This window comes from Phyllobates terribilis, unplaced genomic scaffold, assembly GCF_046119375.1.
Source record: "Phyllobates terribilis strain yellow unplaced genomic scaffold, ASM4611937v1 Scaffold_3__8_contigs__length_932513732, whole genome shotgun sequence".
In the NCBI taxonomy this organism is placed as follows: domain Eukaryota; kingdom Metazoa; phylum Chordata; class Amphibia; order Anura; family Dendrobatidae; genus Phyllobates; species Phyllobates terribilis.
This window is the reverse complement of record NW_027362763.1, coordinates 916,459,107-916,486,309: the sequence shown is the minus strand read 5'-3', so window position 1 is coordinate 916,486,309 and position 27,203 is coordinate 916,459,107. Positions and strand designations below refer to the sequence as shown.

General features: G+C 44.8%; 1 protein-coding gene across 1 annotated transcript in view; it reads left to right on the top strand.

The window, feature by feature from the left end:
* SMYD3 (SET and MYND domain containing 3) overlaps positions 1–27,203 on the top strand; it is a 1,332,179-nt gene that overhangs the window by 1,213,384 nt on the left and 91,592 nt on the right. The window contains exon 11 of the mRNA XM_073672800.1: positions 25,544–25,652. Coding sequence (XP_073528901.1) covers positions 25,544–25,652 — 109 coding nt within the window. The remainder of the gene's footprint in view (positions 1–25,543; positions 25,653–27,203) is intronic.

Genomic DNA, 27,203 nt, shown 5'->3' with positions numbered 1-27,203 from the left:
GAAAATTGTACATGTTGACAGACTGATTAGGCAACAGCTATCTCTACTGACTCCCCCATAAGGAGTGATTTTAGCTTTCCTGTTGCCTGAGGTGAGAATTTAAATAGAGCCCCTCCCCACAGTAAATAAGCACTATTCTTTAATTGTTTTGTGGGTTTTGCTTTTACGTTATTCACTCATTTATATGGAGTTCCTTGGAGTGATCTGAACCTGTAATCATCTGATCACTTATTCTATACTATATACTGCAATACCACAAGATTAATTACTTTTTCCTATGTAATTCAGCCCCAGAATCATCATCAGTACATGAATACTGTACCAGAATGACCATCAATACATTAATACAGCACCAGAATAACTATCAGCAGGGCCGTATTATTTTTTTAAAATTTGCCCCTTTTTCTCTGATGGATATAGTGTCAATACCGCCATTTTAGTTTGGGGGGGGTTGGGAGGGGAAAGATGGTGAAAGTTGATGAGGTGAGCACTTCATGGGCAGAGCAACAATAATAAACTCCCTGCCAGGATGGAATTAATGGTAAGGGTGAAGGACCTGTGAGGACATCATGTCCATGTCACTCATATGGGAGGAGCCATCCTAGAGATTGCAGGAAGTGAAGTGTTTTCCCATGCAGGAAGCAAAAGTAACATAAATGATATATTCAAAGGAATGTAATTAAAGTGAACATATAAATCCCTTAAAACAATGATTTTATTTTGATTTTCTAAAAAAACACCAATAACCATGTGTTGGCAGCCAACCATCCTGCAAAATGCATCTGGAATATTCTCCTGCATAGCTGTTCCTATCAGCCTCTTGATGAACCTGTAATTGGGGAAACGCGTTGAGGCGCTTGCATGATCAGAGATAAGTTTATCAATATACTCTGTGCTTATTTTGCTTCATTGTCTATATATGATCTATGTTAGAAAAACCACTGTATTAGAATAGGCAGTCACCTTTTCCTGCTTTAGCTCACACAATCAGGGCTTTGCAGGGACCAATCCCCGTGTCAGGCAGGGTCTTTGAAGGGCTTATTAGCGTGATTATAAGTCCACCCTTCACGATGATAATCCTCTTCTGGGGAAGTGTTATATAGCATTCATAGTTGGCTATATTCTATTTTTAAACACTAATTATTGGTGTTTTTTTAGAGAATCAAAATAAAGGGATAGTTTTAAGGGATTTATAAGTTCACTCCTATGCAGGAAGCAGTAGCTGGAGAAGATGGGGGCACAAGTGACAGGTAATCAGGGTACTGGGGTACATGGGGTGCTGTCTGTATATGGGGGTATGCAATCTCTATATGATGGTGTACAGGCTTTATATAAGGGGTGCAGTCTGTATATTGGGGTGCAGCCTGTATATGGGGGTGTGCAGTCTGTATATGGGGGTGTAAAGATCTGAGGTTGTGGGTTTTAATAATCACCTAGGCAGGTTAAAAATGCAACAATATTTTATGGCTTACTTCAAATTTTTACAACATCTCCAGGTAAATGGCCAAAATACAGTTACTTCAGTCCTCAAGTTCCCAACCTCGAATGAGTAGTTCCACTGACTTTGTATCAGGCGATACTCACTGTCCCACCTTTTGGTTGGCCTACAGATTTTGCATCTCCAGCCAGTATAGTCTGTAGCCACAGTCCACGATCCTCCAGACAACAGATAAAACGATGGAAGCAGTAGCAATAGTCCTTTAAGCAAGTTTAAATCCAAACGACAGATAAACGGTAGAAACACAGGTATCCAGCTGCAACAGTCTTTTAAGTTTAAATCCAAACGACATATCCAACAACTGTAGCGCGTTTATCCAGCCCATTCAGCAGCCGATCTCTATTCCATATGCCATCGATCCATCCATGGTCCAGGTCCTCAGACTAGATCCTATCCCTTCAGCGTCATTCCTCCAACTCCTGACTAAACATGTTGCTTCTTTTCTCCTTCACTGGGATCAGCCCCCTGAGTGGGCAGAACTGCTCTCACCCTCCTCCCCAGAGCTAAGTGTGCATTAGTGGAGGTATTTTTCTCAGGTCGAACTCATCACCTGGGTCTGTCACCCTGTGGTGACGCTCCACCGGATCTACTTTCAACATTCATATGACGCGCCCCCTGGGCCAGTGCTGTTTGGGGGATACCCGGAGCCGGATCAGATGGGGGTTGTAGTCTCCGAGTGGCGGTGACCCGGTCCGTGCCCAGGGTGTCAAGCTCAGTGTGTGGCAGTCCTACAGATGTTACTGGATGTTCTTTAGTGTCGACTACGCCACCCGTTGATTTGCGGTCACTACGGCCGCCGCTGCAGCAGGGTCCGCTGAGGCTGGTGGTGTGTGTGCAGCTCAGGTAGTATAACCCCCAACGGGAGGGGTATAGCCTCAGGGGGTCAGTTGCAGAGGATGGTGGTTGTGGAGGTGCAGTGAGGATGGTAATGAAACTCAGAGTCGGGCTGTGCAGTTCAGGGTTTTTACTTACTGCTTTTGTGTTGGTCACTCCGGCCTTGAGTGACCGCCCGAGCCGTGCTGCGTCCACCAGGTCCTGGACTCGGCCAACCCCCAGGTGATTCTGGAGCGTGGTCCTGAGCTCCCTTTCTGACTTGTCCTTCTCTCTGGCCTTCCCCACCAGGGATCCACCTAAGTCCGGCTCCCTCGGGCCTCTTGTTGGTAAAACCCTTGTCTCTGGGTTCCCTGACCCTATTCACGGTTTGCCTTCCGGGTGGATTTAGTGGGTGGTCGTGGCAGATCCTGCCCACGACCTCCAGTCTCTGGCTAAGGATTAGGGCCCTCCACCAGCTTGGGATCCGGTACCCTTGTGCCAACTCTTCACCCTCTGGTCTAATTTTGGGTTCTTGGAGTTCCCTCTTCTCCCCCTCTGGGTCCTTCTTTCTCCTCTCTCTCTCTCTTGGCCTTGGAGCTGGCTGAGCTGCTCTGCTTCTCTGACTCAACTCTGACAGACTGACCCTGATCTAAGATGGTTCCCACCTTATATACTCCCTCTATGTGTGAGCTCAGGTGACCAGCACCCAATGAGCTCCTAGCATTACCCAGACTGCTCCCCCTATCTGCCCCTACACTACTGGGATGCTCCACCCCCCCTCCCACTCCAGCCAGGGACAGACACTGTCGTACCTGCACATTTCTCTAGTGGGAGTACCATTGGTCTGTCCCCCGGAAATGGGATGTGTGTAGTGCATGCAGCCTACTGAGCTCAGTTCCACACTCCATCCTTACCCGGGAGTGGAATACCACACCTCTGGCTGAGGTGCAATACCCCTGTAGCAGCCGAATCCTCAGGGTGCTACATTCCCCCCTGGTAAATCACAGCACGTCCTCGGGCTGTAAGATATAAAAAAAAAACATCCAAAACATACAATTTTTTTCATAAACATAAACATATAAAACAATATATATATCAGCATAAACTTTTCATAAATAACATTCTTGTTCCTCCGGCCACGGTGCAACTTGTGACCGGGTAAAGTGCAACAGTCTCTTCAAGAAAAACAGCAGTTTCTTATAAAACCGGTAGGGGGCGCCTTAGGAAGCGCAACTATATACAAGGGGAATATGGCCGCTCTCAGTCCTCGGCCAGGTAATGGGAATAGGGACACACGGGTTAACAGTTCACTCTTGTCCCAACGGGGACATATTTAAAGCAGCAACAGTTCACTGTACCCCGATGGGTAACTATTTACAGTCTCTTTACCGTACTTTAACGACGGCGTCCTCCTGCTCCTTCTTTGGATTCAGACCCGTCCGGGTCCTCCTGCTCCTCCTCACACCGCAGCTCCTCCTCCGTCAGGCGATGCACATGGAGGGCGTAGGGTCCTTTGGCACACTTGTGCCGGGTGAAGGTGACCTCGTCCCCTACATACAGGTCACGACCTCTGTGTCCCTCCGGCAGATGGCTTTCTACGTCTCTGCGGGTGACAAAGACGTCGCCGGGGGTATGATGGTCTCTTATGAAGCCCCACCCATGCTGCAGGTTGAATTTAATCACAGTCCCGGTGGTACGGGGACCATGAGCTGCACGGGGATCTCTCCTGGTCCGGCTCTTCTGCTCCGCGCTCCTTATCTGTGCTTGCTGTTCCCGGACCCGCCTCTCTCTCCGCTCCTTCTCGAAGACCTCGAGCTGCTGGCGGCAGCACTCTGCACGCTCCGCTGCGGCCGCCCGAGTCTCCTGAGTGAACCCCATGAGGTCTCCTCCGGTGGGGTCCCACTCAAACTGTGCCTCCTCTAGCGGGGGCTGGGTCCTCCTGACGGGCTTCGGAACCGGAATCAGGGGCTCATCTAGGGGTCTTTCTTTCCGGAGTCGGGGATGGTGAAACTCCGGTGGCCACACAAAGGGCTGCCCATCCGGGCACGTATGCTGGGCGAACAGGTCCTCACCCAGGTGCGGTACTTTAGGTGTTATGGGCGCTGTGGTGGTAGCGGCGCCCGGGTTGACCAGGCCTTGCGACCAGGCTTGGGGCACGCTAAAGGAAAAGGGCACCGTAAGAACGGCGGCGCCCGTGGTTACTCGGCCTTGCGACCAGGCTGGTGGCTCCGCGGAGGTAGGGGGCGCTGTTGGAATGGCGGCGCCCGGGTGTACTAGGCCTTGCGACCAGGCCGATGGTATTTCCTGCTTTGCCGCGCTCAGGGTCGAAGCGCGTGACATCACAGGGGTCGCGGCCGCGGTTTCCGGTTGAGGCCTAGTCTGCGGCGGTGACGATGCAGCGACGGGCACGGCAGGGGGAATTTCGGGCTCTGCGACGGGGAGCTGGGGCAGGCACGCGGTTTCCCGGCTCGGGGTAGAGACGTCCCCTTTACCTGCCTCCATTCGTTCAGCTCCCTTCTCGGCGCCGTCTCCGGCCTTGAGTCCTCCTGCACCATCCTCAGAGGCGGTCTGTCTACTCGTCTCGGGTGGCGTGCTCCGCTGACGGGTTTCGGTCCGCTGGGCCATCTCTCGGCTCCACTCCGCCAACGTCTCTCGCTGCATCCGGGCCATCCTCCGTGCGAGGCCCTCCAGCGCAGTCTGTGCACACTCCCGGTCTCGGGGGAGCTGTGCCAGGACCTCCACTAGGCCTAGTGGGGTTGTGGCTTGTAGCAGGCTCCTGACCACTGGGTCGGTGCTGCCTGACTCTCCCTCCATCTCCGGGTAGGCTTTCTCTGGACTCCTCTCCAGACTTCTTGTCTCCGGGTGCGCTCTCTCCAGACTGCTCCAGGCGACACCCATCTTTGCTCTCTTGTTCTGTCTCCGCCCACATTGAGGGTGGTCCCGGGGCAACTTAGTGATTGTCAGTTCCAGGGGCAGTTCTCTCACGCTGATGGACACTTCCAGCATCACAGTCTCTGTTGGTGGGCGCGGTTTTCGCTTTTGGCGCCATTCTTCGACCTGGCCCACGATGGGAGGTGGCCTTTTGCCACCCTCTGGCACGCCCATAATGGCGTCCGCTCTTCCAAGGCGGGAAATCTTTGGAAATGGCGGGAATCGTCTCCCAGTGGCGGGAAACTCCATGGATGGCGGGAAAAAGCTGCAAGTGGCGGACAACCGGCGGGAAACGACCTGTGATGGGGTCCGTTGGCGGGGACCCTCCGGAACCGGCGGGAGACTTCTTTTTAAGGTAGCGGTGAACTTCTCTTCAGGCACGCAGTACCCGGTTGTTGCGGGCATGTTATCCTGCCGACTACGCCAAAGTTGACGCGCCCCCTGGGCCAGTGCTGTTTGGGGGATACCCGGAGCCGGATCAGATGGGGGTTGTAGTCTCCGAGTGGCGGTGACCCGGTCCGTGCCCAGGGTGTCAAGCTCAGTGTGTGGCAGTCCTACAGATGTTACTGGATGTTCTTTAGTGTCGACTACGCCACCCGTTGATTTGCGGTCACTACGGCCGCCGCTGCAGCAGGGTCCGCTGAGGCTGGTGGTGTGTGTGCAGCTCAGGTAGTATAACCCCCAACGGGAGGGGTATAGCCTCAGGGGGTCAGTTGCAGAGGATGGTGGTTGTGGAGGTGCAGTGAGGATGGTAATGAAACTCAGAGTCGGGCTGTGCAGTTCAGGGTTTTTACTTACTGCTTTTGTGTTGGTCACTCCGGCCTTGAGTGACCGCCCGAGCCGTGCTGCGTCCACCAGGTCCTGGACTCGGCCAACCCCCAGGTGATTCTGGAGCGTGGTCCTGAGCTCCCTTTCTGACTTGTCCTTCTCTCTGGCCTTCCCCACCAGGGATCCACCTAAGTCCGGCTCCCTCGGGCCTCTTGTTGGTAAAACCCTTGTCTCTGGGTTCCCTGACCCTATTCACGGTTTGCCTTCCGGGTGGATTTAGTGGGTGGTCGTGGCAGATCCTGCCCACGACCTCCGGTCTCTGGCTAAGGATTAGGGCCCTCCACCAGCTTGGGATCCGGTACCCTTGTGCCAACTCTTCACCCTCTGGTCTAATTTTGGGTTCTTGGAGTTCCCTCTTCTCCCCCTCTGGGTCCTTCTTTCTCCTCTCTCTCTCTCTTGGCCTTGGAGCTGGCTGAGCTGCTCTGCTTCTCTGACTCAACTCTGACAGACTGACCCTGATCTAAGATGGTTCCCACCTTATATACTCCCTCTATGTGTGAGCTCAGGTGACCAGCACCCAATGAGCTCCTAGCATTACCCAGACTGCTCCCCCTATCTGCCCCTACACTACTGGGATGCTCCACCCCCCCTCCCACTCCAGCCAGGGACAGACACTGTCGTACCTGCACATTTCTCTAGTGGGAGTACCATTGGTCTGTCCCCCGGAAATGGGATGTGTGTAGTGCATGCAGCCTACTGAGCTCAGTTCCACACTCCATCCTTACCCGGGAGTGGAATACCACACCTCTGGCTGAGGTGCAATACCCCTGTAGCAGCCGAATCCTCAGGGTGCTACACATACAATGGGTCTAGTTGCTGTTTGAACAATGACTTAAGGCTCCAGAGATACTGATGAGATTATTGGAATATTGGACACTTTCCAAGTAAAATTAGTGTACATAAACTGATGAGCAAGCAGAACATTAATGAAACCCAGCAAGCAAATCTCTAATAAAACACAATAATAATATTGATGGAAACGGAGCTCCGTGCTGGAAAAGTCTCATAGTCTTTAGTAAGTGGGTAGCTCCTCACAACAGGTGTGCAGTCTGTATATGCGGGTGTGCAGTATCTGTATGGTCCCTTTATGGTGGTGTACAGGCTTAATATGGGGGGTGCAGTAGGTATATGGGAGGGTGCAGCCTGTATATGGGGTGTGCTGGCTGTATATGGGGGTATGGGTTGCAGTGTGTATATGGGGTGACTTCTGTATATGGGGGTACATGGGGTGCAGGCTGTATGTGTTGGGGGTGAAGGTTATATATAGGAGTGCAAGTTATATATGGGGAGTACAAGGGGTGCAAGCTGTATATGGGTGTACATGGAGTGCAGGCTGCAAATGGAGGGGATGCATGCTGTATATGGGCATCCATTGTGTGCAGGCTGAATGTGGGGGTGAAGGTTGTATATAGGGATGCAGGTTATATATGGGGAGTATATGGGATGCGGGCTGTATGTGTGGGGGGGTGAAGGTTGTATATAGGGGTACATTGGGTGCAGGTTCCATATGGAGGGGGATGCAGGCTGTGTATGGGGGTACATGGGGTGCAGGCTGAATGTGGGGCTGCATGTTGTATATGGGGGTGTAGGATGTATATGGGGGAACATGGGCCGCAGGCTGTATAGGGAGGTACATGGGGGTGCAGGCTGTATGTGTTGGGTGCAGGTTGTATATGGTGGGTTTCACGGGGTTTTTAATCTTTTGCATTTGTGTACAATAAAGGATGTTTTGTTTTATTTATAACTCTGGTCTCCCGGACGCTTTTCTTTACTTTACTGGGCCCAATCGTTGTTGTTATTGATGTTTAAGTTTTTGGAGCCTTCAATCTGATTAGATTTCCTAATGAGTAGTGCATGATTAATGAATGTGGGGGGTGCAGTCTTTATATGGGGGTGCAGTGTGTATATGGGGATGTGAAGTCTGGCTATGGGTGTGCAGTCTTTATATGGGGTGGAGTGTGTATATGGGGATGTGCAGTCTGTCTATGGGGATGTGCAGGCTGTATATGGGGATGTGCAGGCTGTTTATGGGGATGTGCAGGCTGTTTATGGGGATGTGCAGGCTGTATATGGGAGTGTGCAGGCTGTATATGGGGGTACATGATGTGCTGGCTGTAAATGTGGGGGGTGCAGACTGTATATGGATGTTCAGACTGTATATGGGTGGTACATGTTGTGTAGGCTGTATATGGGTGGTACATGGCGTGCAGGCTGTATGTGTGTGGGGGGAGCAGACTGTATAAGGGTGTGAAGGCTATATATTGGGTGTGCAGACTGTATATGGGGGTACATGATGTGCAGACTGTATATGGATGTGCAGGCTTTATAGGGATGGTACATGGGTTGCAGGCTGCATATGGAGGGGGATGCAGGCTGTATATGGTGGTACATGTGCTGCAGGCTGAATGTGGGGGTGCATGTTGTATATGGGGGTGCAGGTTTTATATGGGGGGAACATGGGCCACAGGCTGTATATAGGGGTTGCTGCTTGGAGCTTGCCTTGGGCACTGGCTGTGTGGAGTGTAAATGGGGGTTCAGGATGTGTGCGATAGTGTGCAACAAAGGAGGGGAAGGTAAGGGCTCCTTAGTGGAGTTTAAGATTCAGTAAGGGCACAGTATGGGAGGCAGTATAAAAAAGGAGGGACATTGTGTAGGCACAATATGGAGGGAGTACAGTGTGAAGAGGGGGCATTTTGGGGAGGGGCACTAAAGATGGGGACTGTATGGAGGCCAGAGTTCATACCGTAGGTACAGTGTGTAGGAGGGACAGTGTAAATGCCACAGATCTTAAGGTGGGATGGTTTGAAAGTTATTGTTAATAAGAAAATATAGGGTGGTGGCCATAGTTTATGGGGGAGGGATGATGGTTATAGTATATAAGAGGGGATGTGGAGGAGGCAATATTTTATAGGAGAGGAGGCCATATATCTTAAGAGGGACACTGGTGTCATTTTTTGTGCAGGGTGCACAGTGAGGGGCTTATTTATTCAGGGGCACACTTTTATTTTTCAGTGGAGAGAGGTGTCAGTTCAAAAACAGCTGGCACAGACTCCCCGCAGGTATGGGACATCCCCCCTTGCTCCAAGGAGGCTCTCAATACAGGGAGAATTCCTAAAGGGAAGGCTGACAGCAAGTCACTATCGCGCAACAGTGTGGACTCTGCTTTGTCGGTATTCCTTCCTTGCAGGCACGCAGAGACTCTGCAGCTTCTGCGGCCACCATTCATAAGGGGGCTTCCTCTTTTAGTCCTAAAGCCTTGCCAGAATAGGAAAACCTCCCAAAGGCAAAAACCCTAATACCCCACAAACAAGACATTCACAAAGGTCAGATTCAGCTACTCTTAAAAAACCACAGGCCCAGAAGGAATTGACTTTTAAAGATACTAATAAAAAAGGGGGAAATAATAATAATAACCATCCCATAGATATTAATAAGTCTGCCTTAATAGGAGAAACAACCCCCAGGAACAAAAGAAAAGATTGTAATGGCATTTCTAAGAACAAATATGCTCCTCTATATACATCTGGCAAGGTATCGGGAGATTCGTCCCCAAACATGACCCCATTTAAACAACGCCCTAGGTTGGATTCATACAGTCCACTTGTTGTGGTGAACCCTGACCAAAATATACAAAATATTAAGATGGAGTTCCAACCAACTTACTCAGTGGGATAACCAATTAATCTGTCACCATCCGAAAAATACTTATGTGACTATTTCAGAGCTACCCTCACACAATTGGATAATGACTTATAATAAAAGATTCAATGCTCTTCAAAATTCCATAACTGAAATCAATCAAAAACCATTAATACACACACAAAGGTAGAAAATATCACTTGCAGACAAACAAATTTCGAAGAGACAAATTCAGTTAAAAAACTAAATAAAGTTGCTTAAACTAAAAATCACAGATCAAAAAGACTGAAATAGAAGAATTAACTTAACGTTTAGGGGAATCCCTGAGAGCATCCCCCCTGCAGAGCTGTCTTCTTACATGAAAAATATCCTTCAAAAAGTTTTCGCAACTATTTCCAACTTGGAATCAACGTTGGACAGAACCCATAGGTTACAGAAACCTAAATCTCTCCCTAGAGAGGTTCTTAGGGAGACGATTCCACTTCTATGAAACAAAGGAACACCTCTTGGGTTACTTAAGAAGCCATACAAATCTTCCTGCCCCCTATGAATCTATAAGGACCTTCCCAGACTTCTCCTCAGAGACTCTAAAGGCCAGGAAATCTTTTTCCGACTTTACAAATATCCTAAGGCGTAATAATATTGTTTATAAGTGGGGATTCCCAGTCAAACTAAGAATTTCATTTAACGGGAAAACTGTTATTATGGATCCAAGGGAAGGTTGGGACTTCATGAAGAGGAATAATCTTGTCGGAGACAAAGAAGATACACTTGAAAAACTCTGACTCATCATAAGGAAGGTCATTTTCATCACTTCTGTACTTTAGTGTCAGTATAACTGACATTGTATTATATTGTCTGATTTTCTTCTGATAGGTATATGTATTACTATGTTGGTTTTATTTCCAGGACTTGCTTGTAGAGCTATTGCCGAACTTTTTTTTCCCACACACATTGGGAATGTTTTTTGGGGGGGAATAATCTTTTCCCATCCTTTCCACTCAGACGGGGCCAGGATGAAGCAAAGCGCGCTCTATGTGAGCGACCCGGGAAGTCAGGGAGCACAGTGCATGTCACATGGCCTGTCACAGGGCCCTGTGATGTGCAGGGGAGGGGGAATATGATAATTAAGCATATAGGCGAGGATTTGGGGGAATAATAAGCACATGGGCGGGGTAATAATCCCCCATCACTCACAGGAATTTTCCATATACCTTTAGGTCATCTTCTGCTGTTAAAAAGGCTTGGATCTTTACAGCCATTAGAGACTCTGTTGCCTTTAAATTAATAAAATAAATTACTGATACTAATGGATTCTTTCATATTTTAATCTGTGAATTAGATTCTGCAACATACACATTAGTAAATATTTATGTTCCCAATAAGGGTCAAATGTCTTTTTTAAATAGGCTAATGATAAAAGTGAACAAAATCCAAAAAGGCATATTAATTTTGATGGGAGATTTTAACGTCTTTCCTGATAAACAGTTCTGGCTGTATGGGAGAGAGATAATATAAACTCATGGTGACCTTTGACACCTTCAGAGCAGGAATGAATGTGTAGCATGGATTGATGTCATTATACATCAACAAAGGAATGTGGTCCTCAGAACTGCGGGGGTGGGAGTCATCACAACCCTGGACCAGACCTCAGTCACAGGACAATAAAACTTTCACATTCCTTAGCACTGTTTAGCTCTCTCCCATAGTAATAGCTCTGCTTTACGTCACCTGTCTCGTCTATTGCATTATTTCTGTGTCCTATTGTTTATAAATATGTGACTCTTCATATTTTGTGTTATACTATGCCTGATGAAGAGGCCTGAGGAGTCTCGAAAGCTTGCAACTTGTTACCATCTTTTCAGTTAGCTATTAAAAGGTATCAACCACTGAGGACTCTCAAATCTAAATATTTTTCCTTTTATTCCAATAATCAGAAATCATTTTCAAGTATTGACCTGGTGTTGACCAATCAATTGTCTACTCTAAATTTCTTAGAGATTCAGATTGGTAACATAACTTGGTCAGATCATGCCCCAGTAACCTTCATAATCAAAAAGGCATTTCCAAAAAGTAATTCTAGAGAATGGACAGGCAATTCATTTATATTAAATTGTCTGCTTTACAAAAAGAAAATTGATGAGGCTATAGGTTTTTATTTTAAAGAAACTTCTTCCTCTGACATTTCCCCTTTTAGTTTGTGGAATTCTCATAAAACTGTTATTAGAGGAGTACTAATACAGGCATATACCATACATCAAAAAAAGACGAGGGAACAAATTCAAAAGTTATCCAGGAAAATTAGAAATGAAGAAAAGAAACAACAAATCAATCCATCTTCTTATACACATTCTACCCTACTAAAGTTGAGAACCGAATTTAAATCTCTCTTGACTAGCGAATATGATAACATGATTAAAATCTCTAGAATTAATTGTTATCATTCATACAACAAAATGTCAAAACCGACAGCAAACAGAGTCAAAGAACAACAAATAAAATCCAGGATAAAAAAGGTATTAGAGTAGCAGATTCCTTATTAGTACACCCTAACAAGCTAAACAATTTGAAAGATTGTATTCCTCATTATATAATTTAAAAAATGATTTAAACACCCCCAACCTAAAATTGAAGGTATAAATCACTTTTCTTTCATGGATCAATTTACCCCATCTTAATTTAGACCAATCAAAATTTTTAAATCTTCCCTTTAATAAAGAAGAAATAGCCTATGTAATATCGAAACTAAAAGAAAATAAAGCTGCAGGCCCAGATGGCTATCCAAATAAAATAAATATTATAGAATTTTTCAAGACCACTTAATATCATTCTTGTTGTCAATGTTTAATTTATTTCACAAAAACAGTTCATTCCTGGCGGAATCTGTACATGATAACATTATAATAATTCCTAAAAAAGATAGTAACTCTGAACTTATACAAAATTATCGTCCCATATCATTGTTAAATTCTGATATAAAAATGTATGCCAACATTATCTCTGAAAGATTAAAAAACATTATTCCTCCACTAATTCACTCCAACCAAGGTTTATAACTGTTACTGAAATGAAGGGGGGCTTTTTTATTTTAAAAATGTCAAAAATGTATTTTCGTACACTTTGAGTTGATTGGTTATTGTTCTCACTTTAACAGTTAAGAATAATCAATTGAGATGGGAAAATTTATGGTTTATATTTAGTTGCATAATAATTCTGCAGTCATAGATACATAGATATTCTGCTAAGAAAGACAAAACCTCACTTTTACTTTAAGTATTCAGGTTTACTAACCTTTTGAATTAACTGACAGTGCTGTATTTATTCAATAACTCAAGTGGCCTAATAATTGTGCACTCAGTGTAAATTGCTTCTCTTTGTTCTGATTCGGGTAAGGTCTTTCCAATCCTCCTTATTAATCCCTGAATGCCCTTTCTGGCTTGAACCTTTGCCTACCTGATTTGTTTTTGCTTTTTGAATTGAATTGACCTTCTTTTGTATCTGACTAGACCTTAGGACTAGACGTTAGGCTTCTTACTGGTTGTAAAAATGGTTCATATGATATACCATTTGCCATTCCGATGGTGTGGAGGGAACCAAAGGACCATTTAACAGATTGCTATTTCTGCTTAATAAACATTAAAGAAATCACATCTAAAACAAAATATACAATTAATTACCCTAATTTACCATCTGCAATGAGGCCTGTCTTACATAGCGAAGAGCTTCCTGTACCCAAGTGTCCAGATTTTGTGACCGTGACCGTTCTGACTCTGACCTTACTCATGTGAGAGGAACCGATGGTGTCTCTGAAAAGTCCCTGTATGATGTGACATTAGTGAGGAAAGGCTGCTGTCTGTTGGCTGGACAAAATGAGGCAGAACCAATTTGCACCAGAAGAATTGCAGGGGGAGCGAGTTCTTGGGCCCGACCTGGTCAGGTGCCTTGCATGACAGAGTTCCGCGATATAAAAGCCTTATGTGCCAAATTGCAGGAGGCTGTGTCGCCAAGTAAGCGCAAGGTGCCGGTGCACACAGGAGAAGATGCTGCAGCCAGAGTGACAGGCCAAAGCAGGAAGCACGTGCCAGCAGGGTGCTGGCTGCTTACAGACAAGGTATAGACTGTGCCGGTCAAGACCAGGACCCGCGCCCTATGCCGGTCATGTTCCAGGAACCAGACGACAGCTGTCAAGAGCTGAGACCAAGTTCTTAATTTTTTAGATTCCCACCTGGACTTTTTCCCAGAAAATCTTAGTGCTGTCAATGACCAGCATGGGGAGCATTTTCATCAACAGATTTCAATGATGGAACCAAGGTACCAAGGCAAGTAGAGCCCCAGTATGCTGGCTGACTATTGCTGGACCATAAAGGGAGACATTGCAGGAGCAAAATATTCCCATAAATCATCATCAAAAAATTTCTGGGTAAGCTGTATTTCATATAAGGTTGACTACATAAGTATTATTTTTTAATATTTCTATAAAACTTGAAATGTGTCTCACAAAAAAACTCTGCCTGATGGAAAAAATCAGAAAGCATATTCAAATTCACCACGAAAAATATATTTAAATCCAATTATTCTTGTTTTCCTGAAAAAAAAAATATATTTTTTATCGACCAGTGTCATTTGTGTAGACACTGTTAGATGCGTTAGCCTTGGTATGTCATGTCCAATTTCACTTGTAGTACGGAATAGATCACTTTGTGCCATTCTTCTAATCTGACAATGCCACGTTGGCAACTCCCTGAAGATTCAGTCACGAGGGAACATCACACAAGTTCTACTCCCAGGCTTCTGTGTGGGTTGGCATAAAGTACATTAGCTAGACTCCTTTAAGTATCCTCTAAACTATGGCATGGTCATTTTTCCAAAGTGTCCCAGGAGCCGTTTTTCAACATGATATGACGTACTTATCTCCCACTGAGCACAACTAGGGCATCATATGTCAGCAATTGCAAAGGGATCTACCAGCAGTGGATCTTGATGATTTTCATGCTCAAGTGCATTCAGCGTGGGACAACTATTCTCAGACAACCATTAATAGCTTCATTGAAAGCATGCCAATGTATGAAAGTGCATGTACGCGTATTTCTCATCCTGGCTTCATACTTGATATTAAATAAATCAAAATATTTTGAAAGTTTTGTTTCCATTTTTTCTTCACTTGACTATCATTACAATAGCTCTCCATCCTATTATTTTATTAATCTATGACTTTTTCTTCTTGGTGTTGCAATTTCAATATTGAAGAGTGTATATTACACAAATTAACAAAATAGCAATAATTTCTAATTTATAAGCAAGAAAAATGAACCATGTCCATTTAAAACAAACAGACAGACGCATTCTAAATGCCCAACTAAAAGGCCTACATTTTGAAGGATATGTGTATTTATGGCAACAAGAAGATGATTGGAATTATGTTGTAGCATCAGCGTCTCTGCCCCCTGCCAGGCAGAGACGACGCCCCCTTACCGTCGCGGTCCTGCTCCGGCGTCTTCCAGCCCCCTGCTGCGGCTGCTTGTACACGCAGCTTCCCTGGCTCTGTGCTTAGGACGCGCGCGCTCCCTCTTAAAGGGGCCGCGCGCCGTCCTAAAAAGTCCCCGGCCGATGGCCGGAGGACTTTCTCTATAAAAGGCACCTCCTCCAATATGGAGGTGCCCTTTCAAGGTTGTTGCTCTGTGATACTTACTTTGCTTCAGCCCTCAGGTCCTCTGCAAGTCAGTCCTGTCCGCCAGTCTGATCTTCAGTCCAGTCCGCCAGTCTGACTACTTTCCAGCCTGACAGTCTACCTACAGTCCAGTCCGCCAGTCTGTCTATGGGCTCTGCCCGCCTGCTTACCAGGAAGCACCTGCCTGTTACCTGCCATGTCTGCCAGCCTGCTTACCTGGAAGCACCCGCCTGTTACCTGCCGTGCCCGCCAGCCTGCTTACCTGGAAGCACCCGCCTGTTACCTGCCGTGCCCGCCAGCCTGCTAACCTGGAAGCACCTGCCTGTTACCTGCCGTGCCCGCTTGCCTGCTTACCTGGAAGCACCTGCCTGTTACCTGTTGTGCCCGCCAGCTTGCCTACCTGGAGCACCCGTCTGGCTATTAGCCGAATCAGCCTGCCTGTCTACCCGGACCACCAGTCAGCCTGCCTGCCGTGCTCATCCTCTGTACCAGTCTGTTCCTGCCTTCTGATCCGTGGGAGTCACCTGCTCTCATACAAGGTCGGTCCCACAGTGGCACCTGGTCCCTCTGCTCAGTCCTTCCCTGGTCACGGAGTCGATTGAGCCGCCGTACGACCTTGGTCAGTCCGAGTTGATACCTAGTTACGCCCCTCTGGTCCCTCCTTGCACCGCAGCACAGAGGTTCCACCACCCGGATCCGTAGCATATGTAAAATTGTAAAACAGATTTGTATGGCTGCTTACAGCTGCAAACAGGAGTGATGATTACTGTGATGAAAGCCGGCCGGTGGGTGCAGCTCTCTGGCGCCCCCTTACCTCTCAGGTCAGTCAAGGTACTGCACCTAGAGAAAGTAGTGCCAGGAAGCTGCAACCAGCGCAGGGAACACGGTAGTGTGTTATCCCTTCAACGTCACTAAACCGTAACGTCACTACACAGCACAACTCGCTAGCGCCCTCTTAGCCTCAGGTCAGTCAAGGAACTGCACCTAGGATAAGCGGTCGCCAGGGAGACTGTCCTGTAACCTACTGGGTATCGGGGCCCTCTGTAGTGAGGGCGGTATATATATCTTCCTTGGCCGCGCCAGGAATATATATATCTGAACCTCCGACCGTCACTACCAGCCTTCCCCAATCCCCAGTTGGTATGCTGCCACCAGTCCCTATTTTAGATATACGCCCAGTCCGTGAATGGGCCTATATCGGGTCAGGAACCAACCCTGGGTAGCGTTTTTGGCTTGAGCCGAGCTCACACGGACGTGCGTTCGTTATGCAGAATAAAAGGCAGGCCCACAATTACTTGAGGTAATTGATTATAATAATACACTAGATACACGATATACAACTAAATATACACAGGTATAAGGTCAGGCTAAACTATACAACAATGGAATACAACACACAGAATCACCACAGCATATCAGTTACCGGTTTCTTGATTTTCTTGTGACGCAGGGAGAGGATTCTGCGGTCGCAGGCACGGTTCTTTGTTACAGGCTGAGGCCTACCACCGCATGGTCAAACTGCTCCTCCCCTTGGTGGCCTCAGCTGGTGCTCAGATGTTCAGCACACCACTCTTGGGTCAAAAACTGACTTGTCTCTTGTCTGTCCTGCTATCTTACCTGCCCCGTCCCGCCCACTGCTGGTGAGGTCAGCTGGCTCAGTCTCCACCCTCAGGTCTAACTTCGATCAGAAGCCCAAATTCTATGGAACCCAATAACTTCTTCTGGGATGGTCTCATGATACCCCCAGGGGTTCCCATGGATTCGGGCCGCCGTAACCGACCTTTTGATATCAATTATGATACCATACGGTCCTCAGGAATGGCTCCGCGCTATATCTTGGCTTCCAGAGCACGTACAAACGTCTACCGCGGAGGCTTGTGTGCGCAATGGCTCCGGGACGCCGTGATATTTTTTTTATTGGCCCATCCCACGCAACATGCGTGTACTATTCATGTTTCTATATCTTATGCCTCCATGCTTGTGACAGACAAAGAAACTAGTCCTATGGGACAAATGGTCAGGTACAGATAGACGAAGCACCCCCCCCTGCTGGCTGTGTTTCCTCTCGAAGTCTTTGAAGCTCCTAGCATTCAAGTGTTAAGTAGGCTTCTTATCTTACAGGAGCCTGGATGGGGGGAAACTATCTAGTTGACGTTTTAACAGAAGGTCCCAAGGGTGGGGGCTGCTGAAGTGTGGCCATCCCTGGATATGATTTATCATTACCAAGATGGCGGCTACAGGTTCATCACAATTACACATTATTTACTGTAGATAAGATCCACTGTATTTTTTACACCTGCTGGTATTTACAGAAAACGTCATATGGGTAGACGTCTAAGAATAGCTATTTCTTCATTGAAAGTTAGCCATGCATGGAATAGACATTTGGAAAATTTGGAAGTGCATGTATAGTTGCAAGAAAAAACAACTATTTTGGAATTACCTTTATTAGTGCATTGATTATTAATATAATGTAGTCTGCTTGATATTAGAGGCCACCATACACATTAGAATAATGTGGGTCGTAACTCACCAATATCAATGGGTTCAGTCGACAGTTTAATGTGTATGAGGCATGTTTGATTTCGGCCTGCCGATCGCATTGTTCTCCCAGAGATAAGCTGCCAGCCAACATTCGGTTGTCAACTTTGTCACAGAGAAAATTGAGAGTCAGCTGTGGCTATTGGCTCTACGATTGACCGAAGCATCATTCGGCCAACCACCATCTAATGTGTATGGCCGGCTAGAGTCACAATTTTAGATAAACACAATCTAACTAATCATACAATTAGGTTAAATTCACACAAGCTAATGAAAAATTGTCTAATTTTTACCCAGAAAAACAAAAGATCTCGCATTTATAGTGTCACCCATATGGCATCCGTATACAATCTGTATGCTATCTGTATGGCTGTTCTTTACATCCGTATGGCATTCATTTTTATACATCATCAGTTAATATAATTTACAAGACTAAATTCAGTTTAATAATTGCAATGTTTCTGGAAAAAATTGGATGCAGTATGGAAGATCACTATGGGATCTGATTTTTTATTTTTTACACATCCATTGACTTGTATAGTCAAGTCTCATACAAAATATGGAAGCGACTAGTGCATGCTGCTATTTTTTTCACACTGACATTCAGTCCATGTGAAAAAACTGTCATCTGAACTGCCAAATTGAATAACATTAGTCTGAGTGGTGCTATCCATGTGAGGTCAAGTTTTTTTCATGGTGACCGAAAATACACTCATATAAGCATACCCTCATATTGTTATATTGTTCATGTCTTTTATTGAGTTCATTGGGGCATGTTTATCAAAACAGTCTTATTCTTTGTGCAAACTTAGACTAGACAGTCATAATATAGCTTGAGACACTGTGATGAATCTGATGCATGTGATAACAGCTGATACAGTAACACTGTCTAATCTAAGTATACACTGCCTTTTAGTTGGATTATTTTATGCCAGAAATCTGCACCTCAATTTTAGCACATGTTGACACATTTAGGCCATGTTCCTTTTCAGCTGGGCCACACTCCTATTCTCACAAGTCTTAAAAAGTATCGAAAACACGTTATTAAAATGATGCAAGTCACAAAAGACAGTCTTTTGGCTTAAATTACACCATAATTCTGGTGCATTTAGATTGATAAATATGGTTAGCACTGCATGGTGTTAACATTCAGAGTATTTATATTGTACTAAAAATTTCACCTCTTATCCCATCTGTCCATAGAACATTTTCCCAGAATATCCAGGGGGTCTCAGGCAAACATGACATGAGCTGCAATGTTTTTGAGTTTTTTTGGACTTTAGTGGCTTTCTTTGTGGTGTCTTTCCATGAATGCAATTCTTGTTCAGTGGTTCAGTGCTTTCCTGAAGTGGACACTTGAATGGAGGTTTTAGCAGTTTGTAGAGATTTCAGTATATCGTTTTCTGGTACCCATGGGTTAATTTTCACCTCTTTCATGGTTATCTGTAGTGCTCTTTGATGAGATGCACCTTCCTAGGGAAAATAACAAAAGTCCTGTATTTTCTCTATTTGTAGACAGTTTATCTAACCATGAATTGATCAACACACAAATCTTTATTGAAGCACCAGTCCAGCTTTTTTTTTTTATTTCCATGCTGGAGTCCTGCACCAATATAAGTTCTCTGCCCCTAGCATTATACCTACCAGCCGCTGCTTCGGTCGGTCTTCTGCTAGTTGTGACCTTCCGGACCGCTCCGGTGTTTGCTTGGAGAGCCGGTGGTAACCATTTGACGTAAGTCTATGAGAGTTACCTCTGACTCCAAGTCAGTCAGAAGTTGCAGTCACAGGATAATGGATTGGGACCGGAGCTACACTGGGAAGAACTGAAGACAGCGGCTGGTAAGTATAAGACTAGGGTCAGGGAACTAACATTAGTGGCACCACTCTAGGGCTGAAGTAACAACAACAAAAAATGCTGTAGTACTTTAAGGCTCTTGTAGCCTTTTCGATCTTCATGCATCTCTATAACACACCTTCTGAACGTTGCTTTCCTTAAGACATGCTTTACTCTAACATATCTTTTTTGAGAAGAACAGATTTGTCAGTAACCAGGCTTTGTATCTTTATTTAAAGAGCAAAGCACATATGAAACCCACCCTTTCAATCTCTTCTCCTAATTGAAACATCATTTGTCAGTTGGCTCAATGATAGATATGAACAGCATAACACTAGATTGTGTTTGTTTGTAAATGTAACTCAGCAATCAGACCTCTTTTTATTAGTAATGCAGAAATGTAGGTGATTCCAAAGGGTTCACTTCCTTTTTCATCCATCTGTATTTTGGGGCCTTTTATTAAAAACACATCATTTTTTTAGGTTAATACTTTTACTGGGGCCCTAGTGAACATCAGGCAACTGAAATTCTGTTAATTAAAAACTTACTTGCAGTCTATGTATGTAGCTTCCAATTGGTTAATGAAAACAGGAACTATGGGATATAATATTATGCGCTTCCTTGCAGCTTCCCTACAGGTAGGCCCCAATATAGTGATTAATTATACAGAAAATGCTATTAATAGCTAACCGAATAGAAACGAGGGTTCAGGAATACGAGTGTATCTGTAATCAGTGACTAATGGCAATATAAATATAATTAACACAGCATAAATTTAGCGTATATGATGCTTGAGACCAATGAGAAAAAGCCTTATCCTAATAGCATAAAATGGCATTGAATTAACATACAATCTCCTCTATAAAACAAATTAACTCTGATTCCATTATATTACTATTTGTGAAGACCCGGGGTCTTCCGTGAGCGTAATACTACTCAGACAACACAGGGTGCCGGTAAAACAGCGTGGCAATACTTTATTGAATCACAAAATAGGACAATAAAGACAAAGAACAGTCCCAGCAAATACCCAAGATGGTACAACATTACATAGTCTCACCCTTCTGCTCCGCCTGCCTGGGATAGAACAGCTGTGACTTTGGGACTTCCAGGGCCAACTACCTCAACCAGTGGCCCCCCGCTTCTGGTGGGCCCCCACAGAGAGAAGGTAGTGGCAAGCTTAGGAAGCTAGCAGTACATCGAGGTACAAGGCCAAGAGACCCAAAGGTCCCACTCTGGCCTCTCCGAGAGTTTCCATGGGGCCAGATGACCGGCTGGTCCCAATCTGGCTTCTCTAAATGTCTCCATGGGTTCCAGGCGACCAGAGGGTCCCACCTGGCAACCCCAACAACATATCCATGGGGCCATGTGACTTCATCGTCCCAACCTGGTCTCCTCAAATGTATCCATGGGCTCTCTGATAGTCAATGGAGCAGATCCGTATCTTTCCTGTCAGGGCCATATATCCTTAGGTTGGAATCATGTAGAATCCAAATCTGTGTCTCTTTGGGTAAAGCCATTCTACCAAGCTAGCTGAGGGTCAGAGAGAGTCTGTGTACTTCTCCTTGTAAAGTCTCTTTCCAATTTCCGTTTCAAGTCTCACTGCTACAGAAGCACACGTCCCTTAACATAGTAAGTCATCCTTCAAGTACACATCCACAGGTAAGGGGTTAGGGAGGGCATTACTCATAGGGCTCAGGTATCATTGTTTGAGCTAATCTATTCACATAGTTGGTATAGTAGGGGGCTCTTTAAATCAACATCATTGTTTCAGAATCAAAGAGGAGACAACAATCAGGGTTATGCAATTACTGGTTTGACCTTCCCCAGCCACAGAAATGCACATACATTTTCAAGTCAACATAAAGATAATAGTGTATTTCTCTTGGATTAACAAATCTGAACATCTAGTTGATTAAGACTATAGGCTGTATCGTCACACTATTGTATATATACACACACAATACCATGTATTGCTGACTGATTTTCTCAAGATTTCATATTTTTAAAGTATTTAGATTAGCTGTATATTTAGCTATGAACAAAATAAAGTGAACCTGACAGCTGATACATTCTGCCCGGTCCAAGAGCAGCATGTATCAGACGCTGGCTGCATGACTTCAGCCATATAAGTTTCACTCTGAAATGCTGTGTCATTTCAGAGTAAAAAACATAGTTTAATAGTCACTGGCAGCAGGTAGGTAGAAGTTGCCCGGGACTCGCCTGTCCAACTAGTCACTGTGCAGCTTGGTCACCGGTGAGTTCTACCCGCCTGCTGAAAGTGACTGACTGGTCTCTCCCTGCATGCGTGTATCGGAAGAGACCTGTCACTCCATGGCAGTTGGGTGGAAGCTGCCCGGGACCCAACCCTGCCCGACTAGTCTCCTGTGTGACTCGGTCCCTGTCAGCTATTAAAGGGAACCTGTCACCTGAAAAAATGCTATTAACCTGCAGATCCGGATTAATCTGTAGGTTAATAGCGTTGTGAACCTGCCTGGCGCGCCGGCACTTACACCCACGCTGCCAGGAGGAAATTAACTTTATTCTTCCCGGCAGCATTCCGGTTTCAGTCACGGGGGCGGCACCACTGCGAGTTGAGTCACCGCTTTGTGTATAGAGAACGATGGCTGTAACAGCGCCCCCTGCACTGACTGACAGCAGCTCATCATTAGAGCCACCAGCCATTTTTTGCCGGGGGTGGGGTTACTGCCGCTGCTCTCTGTACATATAGCGGTGTTAACAGTTATCACCTGGACTAGAATGATGATGTCACCATCAATAAAACCAATGACCCCATTCCTCAATTCTACTCATGTGGAAGGTCACATTGTATTGAGCAGTGGTCAAGCAATCTGGCCTGAAATTTCCTCTGCTGCTTTTTAATAGGCTGATACATGCTTGGCCACCACTCGAAGCAATCCCCTCCACCATTGTGACCTTTTCTCTAGACAGAAAAGCCTTGTTTCCCTAGTGCTGTTTTGATTAAATACTTTGATACTTTTCCAATGATCTATTTGTGTCATTGTCATTAGAAGAAAATGTGCTGAAAAGCAAATCAAGTTCATACATCTGCTACATGTACAATTCTGTTGTCCACATGTTTATAGTGCAGCAATTAGGAAAGTTGTGAGCACTCAATTTTGGCTTTGGTCTTCTACTTAAACTACAGCACTGAGCTTTCTACATCAGTTCCATAGACTGTGAAAGCAGCTGTAACATATGCGTGACCACCTCTCCAATTAATCAGGGAACACTGGACCTATGTTCTTTTGATTTGTTTTAGCCCAAGCAGTGGGACCTCTACCAATCATATATTTGTCAGTTATACTGATAGGTGATAATTGTCTGAATACACATCATCAGCTTGTACAGTCATGGCCAAAAGTTTTGAGAATGACACCAAAATTATATTTTCACTTGATCTGCTGGCCTCTGGTTTTTATTAGTATTTGTCTGATGTTTATATCACATACAGAAATATAATTGCAATCATATTATGAGTACCAATAGGTTATATTGACAGTTAGAATGAGTTAATGCAGCAAGTCAATATTTGCAGTGTTGCCCCTTCTTCTTCAAGACCTCTGTAATTCTCCCTGGCATGCTCTCAATCAACTTTTGGACCAAATCCTGACTGATAGCAGTCCATTCTTGCATAATCAATGCTTGCATTTTGCCAGAATTTGTTGGTTTTTGTTTGTCCACCCGTCTCTTGATGATTGACCACAAGTTCTCAATGGGATTAAGATCTGGGGAGTTTCCAGGCCATGGACCCAAAATCTCTGTTTGTTTTGTTCCATGAGCCATTTAGTTATCACCTTTGCTTTATGACAAGGTGCTCCATCATGCTGGAAAAGGCATTGTTGGGCGCCAAACTGCTCTTGGACGGTTGGGAGAAGTTGCTCTTGGAGGACATTCTGGTACCATTCTTTATTCATGGCTGTGTTTTTAGGCAAGACTGTGAGTGAGCCGATTCCCTTGGCTGAGAAGCAACCCCACACATGAATGGTTTCAGGATGCTTTACAGTTGGCATGAGACAAGACTGGTGGTAGCGCTCACCTCTTCTTCTCCGAATAAGCTGTTTTCCAGATGTCCCAAACAATCGAAAAGGGGATTCATCAGAGAAAATGACTTTGCCCCAGTCCTCAGCAGTCCACTCCCTGTACCTTTTGCAGAATATCAGTCGGTCCCTGATGTTTTTTCTGGAGAGAAGTGGCTTCTTTGCTGCCCTCCTTGAAACCAGCCCTAGCTCAAAGAGTCTCCGCCTCACAGTGCGTGCAGAAGCACTCACACCAGCCTGCTGCCATTCCTGAGCAAGCTCGGCACTACTGGTAGTCCGATCCCGCAGCTGAAACAGTTTTAAGATACGGTCCTGGCGCTTGCTGGTCTTTCTTGGGCGCCCTGGAGCCTTTTTGACAACAATGGAAGCTCTCTCCTTGAAGTTCTTGATGATGCGATAGATTGTTGACTGAGGTGCAATCTTTGTAGCTGCGATACTCTTCCCTGTTAGGCCATTTTTGGGCAGTGCAATGATGGCTGCACGTGTTTCTTTAGAGATAACCATGGTTAATTGAAGAGAAACAATGATACCAAGAACCAGCCTCCTTTTAAAGTGTCCAGTGATGTTATTCTTACTTAATCATGACTGATTGATCGCCAGCCCTGTCCTCATCAACACCCACACCTGTGTTAATGGATCAATCACTAAAACGATGTTAGCTGCTCCTTTTAAGGCAGGACTGCAATGATGTTGAAATGTGTTTTGGGGGTTAAAGTTCATTTTCTGGGCAAATATTGACTTTGCAAGTACAGTAATTGCTGTTAAGCTGATCACTCTTTGACATTCAGGAGTATATGCAAATTGCCATTACAAAAAATGAAGCAGTAAACTTTGGAAAAATTACTATTTGTCTCATTCTCAATACTTTTGGACATGACTGTACAGTGCAGAATAGTAAAGTCAATCGATGCCAAGAAAGGTCAGGAGGTTGTGTTCTCAGTAGAATTATAGAAATTAGGCTGTTGTCATAGGTAAAAGCACTGCAAGGAACATGTAAGGTATGTGCACACATTTTTTTTTCAAGATTCCAAGCTCTCCAAGTATTTCAAGAAGAAGACGCTTCAGATAATGACATTTTTTTAGCATTTCTTTGTTGTTTCCTGAGATATTTTTGACGTTTTTGACCGCCTGTGCTTTGTGATCGTATTACTAGCATTTTTGATTATTTTTCTTATTTGTGTTTTTAAGATGTTTTTTTAACTCCATTCAATGATAAAGAAACGCAGTAGTTTTTGAAGGAAAAATATTGGCAAAATGCTCAAGAAGAGGCTGGGGCATTTTCCAAGTGTCTTCCAAGCCATTTCATTGACATTTGCTATAAAGTATGGAGAGTATTCAGAAAACAGATGAAGAACGATCAGGTTACTTCTTTTACCGCTTGGCATTTTTGGAAACTTAAAATGGTTAAAAGACGCTCAAAAGGCTGAACATACAAATGCATATGTTAATTTTTTTGCGCTTTTAGTTAGTGCATTTTCTAGTGATTTTCAGAGTGGAATCCGCCTGAAAAGACATTGTGTGCACATACCCTTATTGGTGCATATATTATGCCTGCGACCATTTCCCCATTTGGTTTAACTGGTAAGTGCTACGCATTCAGCACAAAAGCATAATTTTATATTTTCTATTAATTACCTGATTTTTGTATCCTAACCTGTTCTACATGTTGCTTTTCAAAATAAATTATATTTTTTAGGAAAGGAAAAATTATTTTTTTTATTTGTTTTCAGCTTGTACTATTCAAACTACCATCCGGTACGGGCTATCCAGATTATTAAAGTGGGCAAGCTCCAGCTACATCTGGGCATACTTCCTGACGCTATGTCTACTCTCATGCAGGTCAGTAAATGTTCCACTTCTAATAAATTATTTTCAGTTAATAGTCTTTTTTTATTATAACTTGCAGGACACACTGGGAATTTTATTGTTTTGATTTAAGAACTCAATGTTGAGAACTAATGATCTGCATGAATCCTGCATGTCTCCAAATACAGATCACTGATAATAACAACATAATAATAACCATGCAGAACATCACTGTTGTCATTGATCTGATACTGGAAAATACAGAAAAGACATAGTTTGTGTCTTCTCTGCATCCCATCTCGCCTTCTTTCCCGCAGGAACTAGATGATGTCATTAAGGGTTGTTTCACACTATTGATCTGATACTGGAAAATACATCAGTATTTGGTTAGTATTTCACATCAGTATTTGTAAGTCATAACCAGGAGTGGGTGATAAATATAGAAGTGGTGACGAGTGTCTACTATACTTCTACTCTGATTGATCCTTGCCTGGTTTTGGCGTACAAATATGGATGTGATATACTGACCAAATACTGATAGTGTGAGCGAGCTCTAAATATTAATCTGATTGTCAGCCACCTTAGGGGCAGGTCTTTTCTTGCTGATCTGGCCTAGAGCATACGATAAGCCCCTGCCTACAGTCCCACCCTGGAGCACGGTCATATCATTAACTCAAAACTGCAGACACTGATAGCACAAGAACCACAAGATGGATTTCTTCACCTCAGGTATCATATTAATCAGTGCAGCAGCCCCAACATGACACTGCCTGTAGTTTACTTGTCCTGCTGACAGGTTCGCTTTAAGTTGTTCCACTCCAATGATATTGATGAGCTATCATTAGTATAGCTCAATATCAGATTGGTGAGGGTCTGAAACCCGGAATCCACTACAACTATGCTTAGTGCCCGCTGCTGCTAGCTGCAGAACTGAACTGCACAGCTTTGTCAGTTGTGGCTCCTGCAGTGTATTGTAGATCCACTCCAATTCATTGAATAGAAGTGGATCTGCAGCTCTCTCCACGCATATCTCCGTCAACTGCAACACATCTCCATCAACTTTTTAGTAGCTACTGCCATATACTGCAGATCTACTCATAGTCACATAAGAAATATTTGGCTGCTACTGGTGCTCAAAGCAGCTGATTGGTGACCGATCCCCATGGATTTGGTATTGATGAACTAGCATAAGGATAGTTAATCAATATCATTGTAGTGGAACAATCCTTTAAGCCTGAGGTGACAAACCTATCTAGCGATTGATGCTGTATGCAGGGAAATGCAGCGTGATCAGAGAGGGAACAGACTCTGAATGAGCATTTCAATAGAGAGACTTGCCCTTTCACAACTGGAGCTTCCCTGTACAGAAATTGGACATGTGACCTTGGTGTGAAACATAAAATCAAGTGAAGAAATTTTCTTTGGATCCGTTTCAGTTAGAATCTACATTAAGATAGAAACATCGAGAAAACTGAGCAACTTTGAATGAGGCGTAATCATTAGTGCTAGACAAGCAGAGACCAATAATTCAAAAACTGTAAACCTTGTGAGGTTTTCTCATACTGTGAAGAGTATACCAAGAAT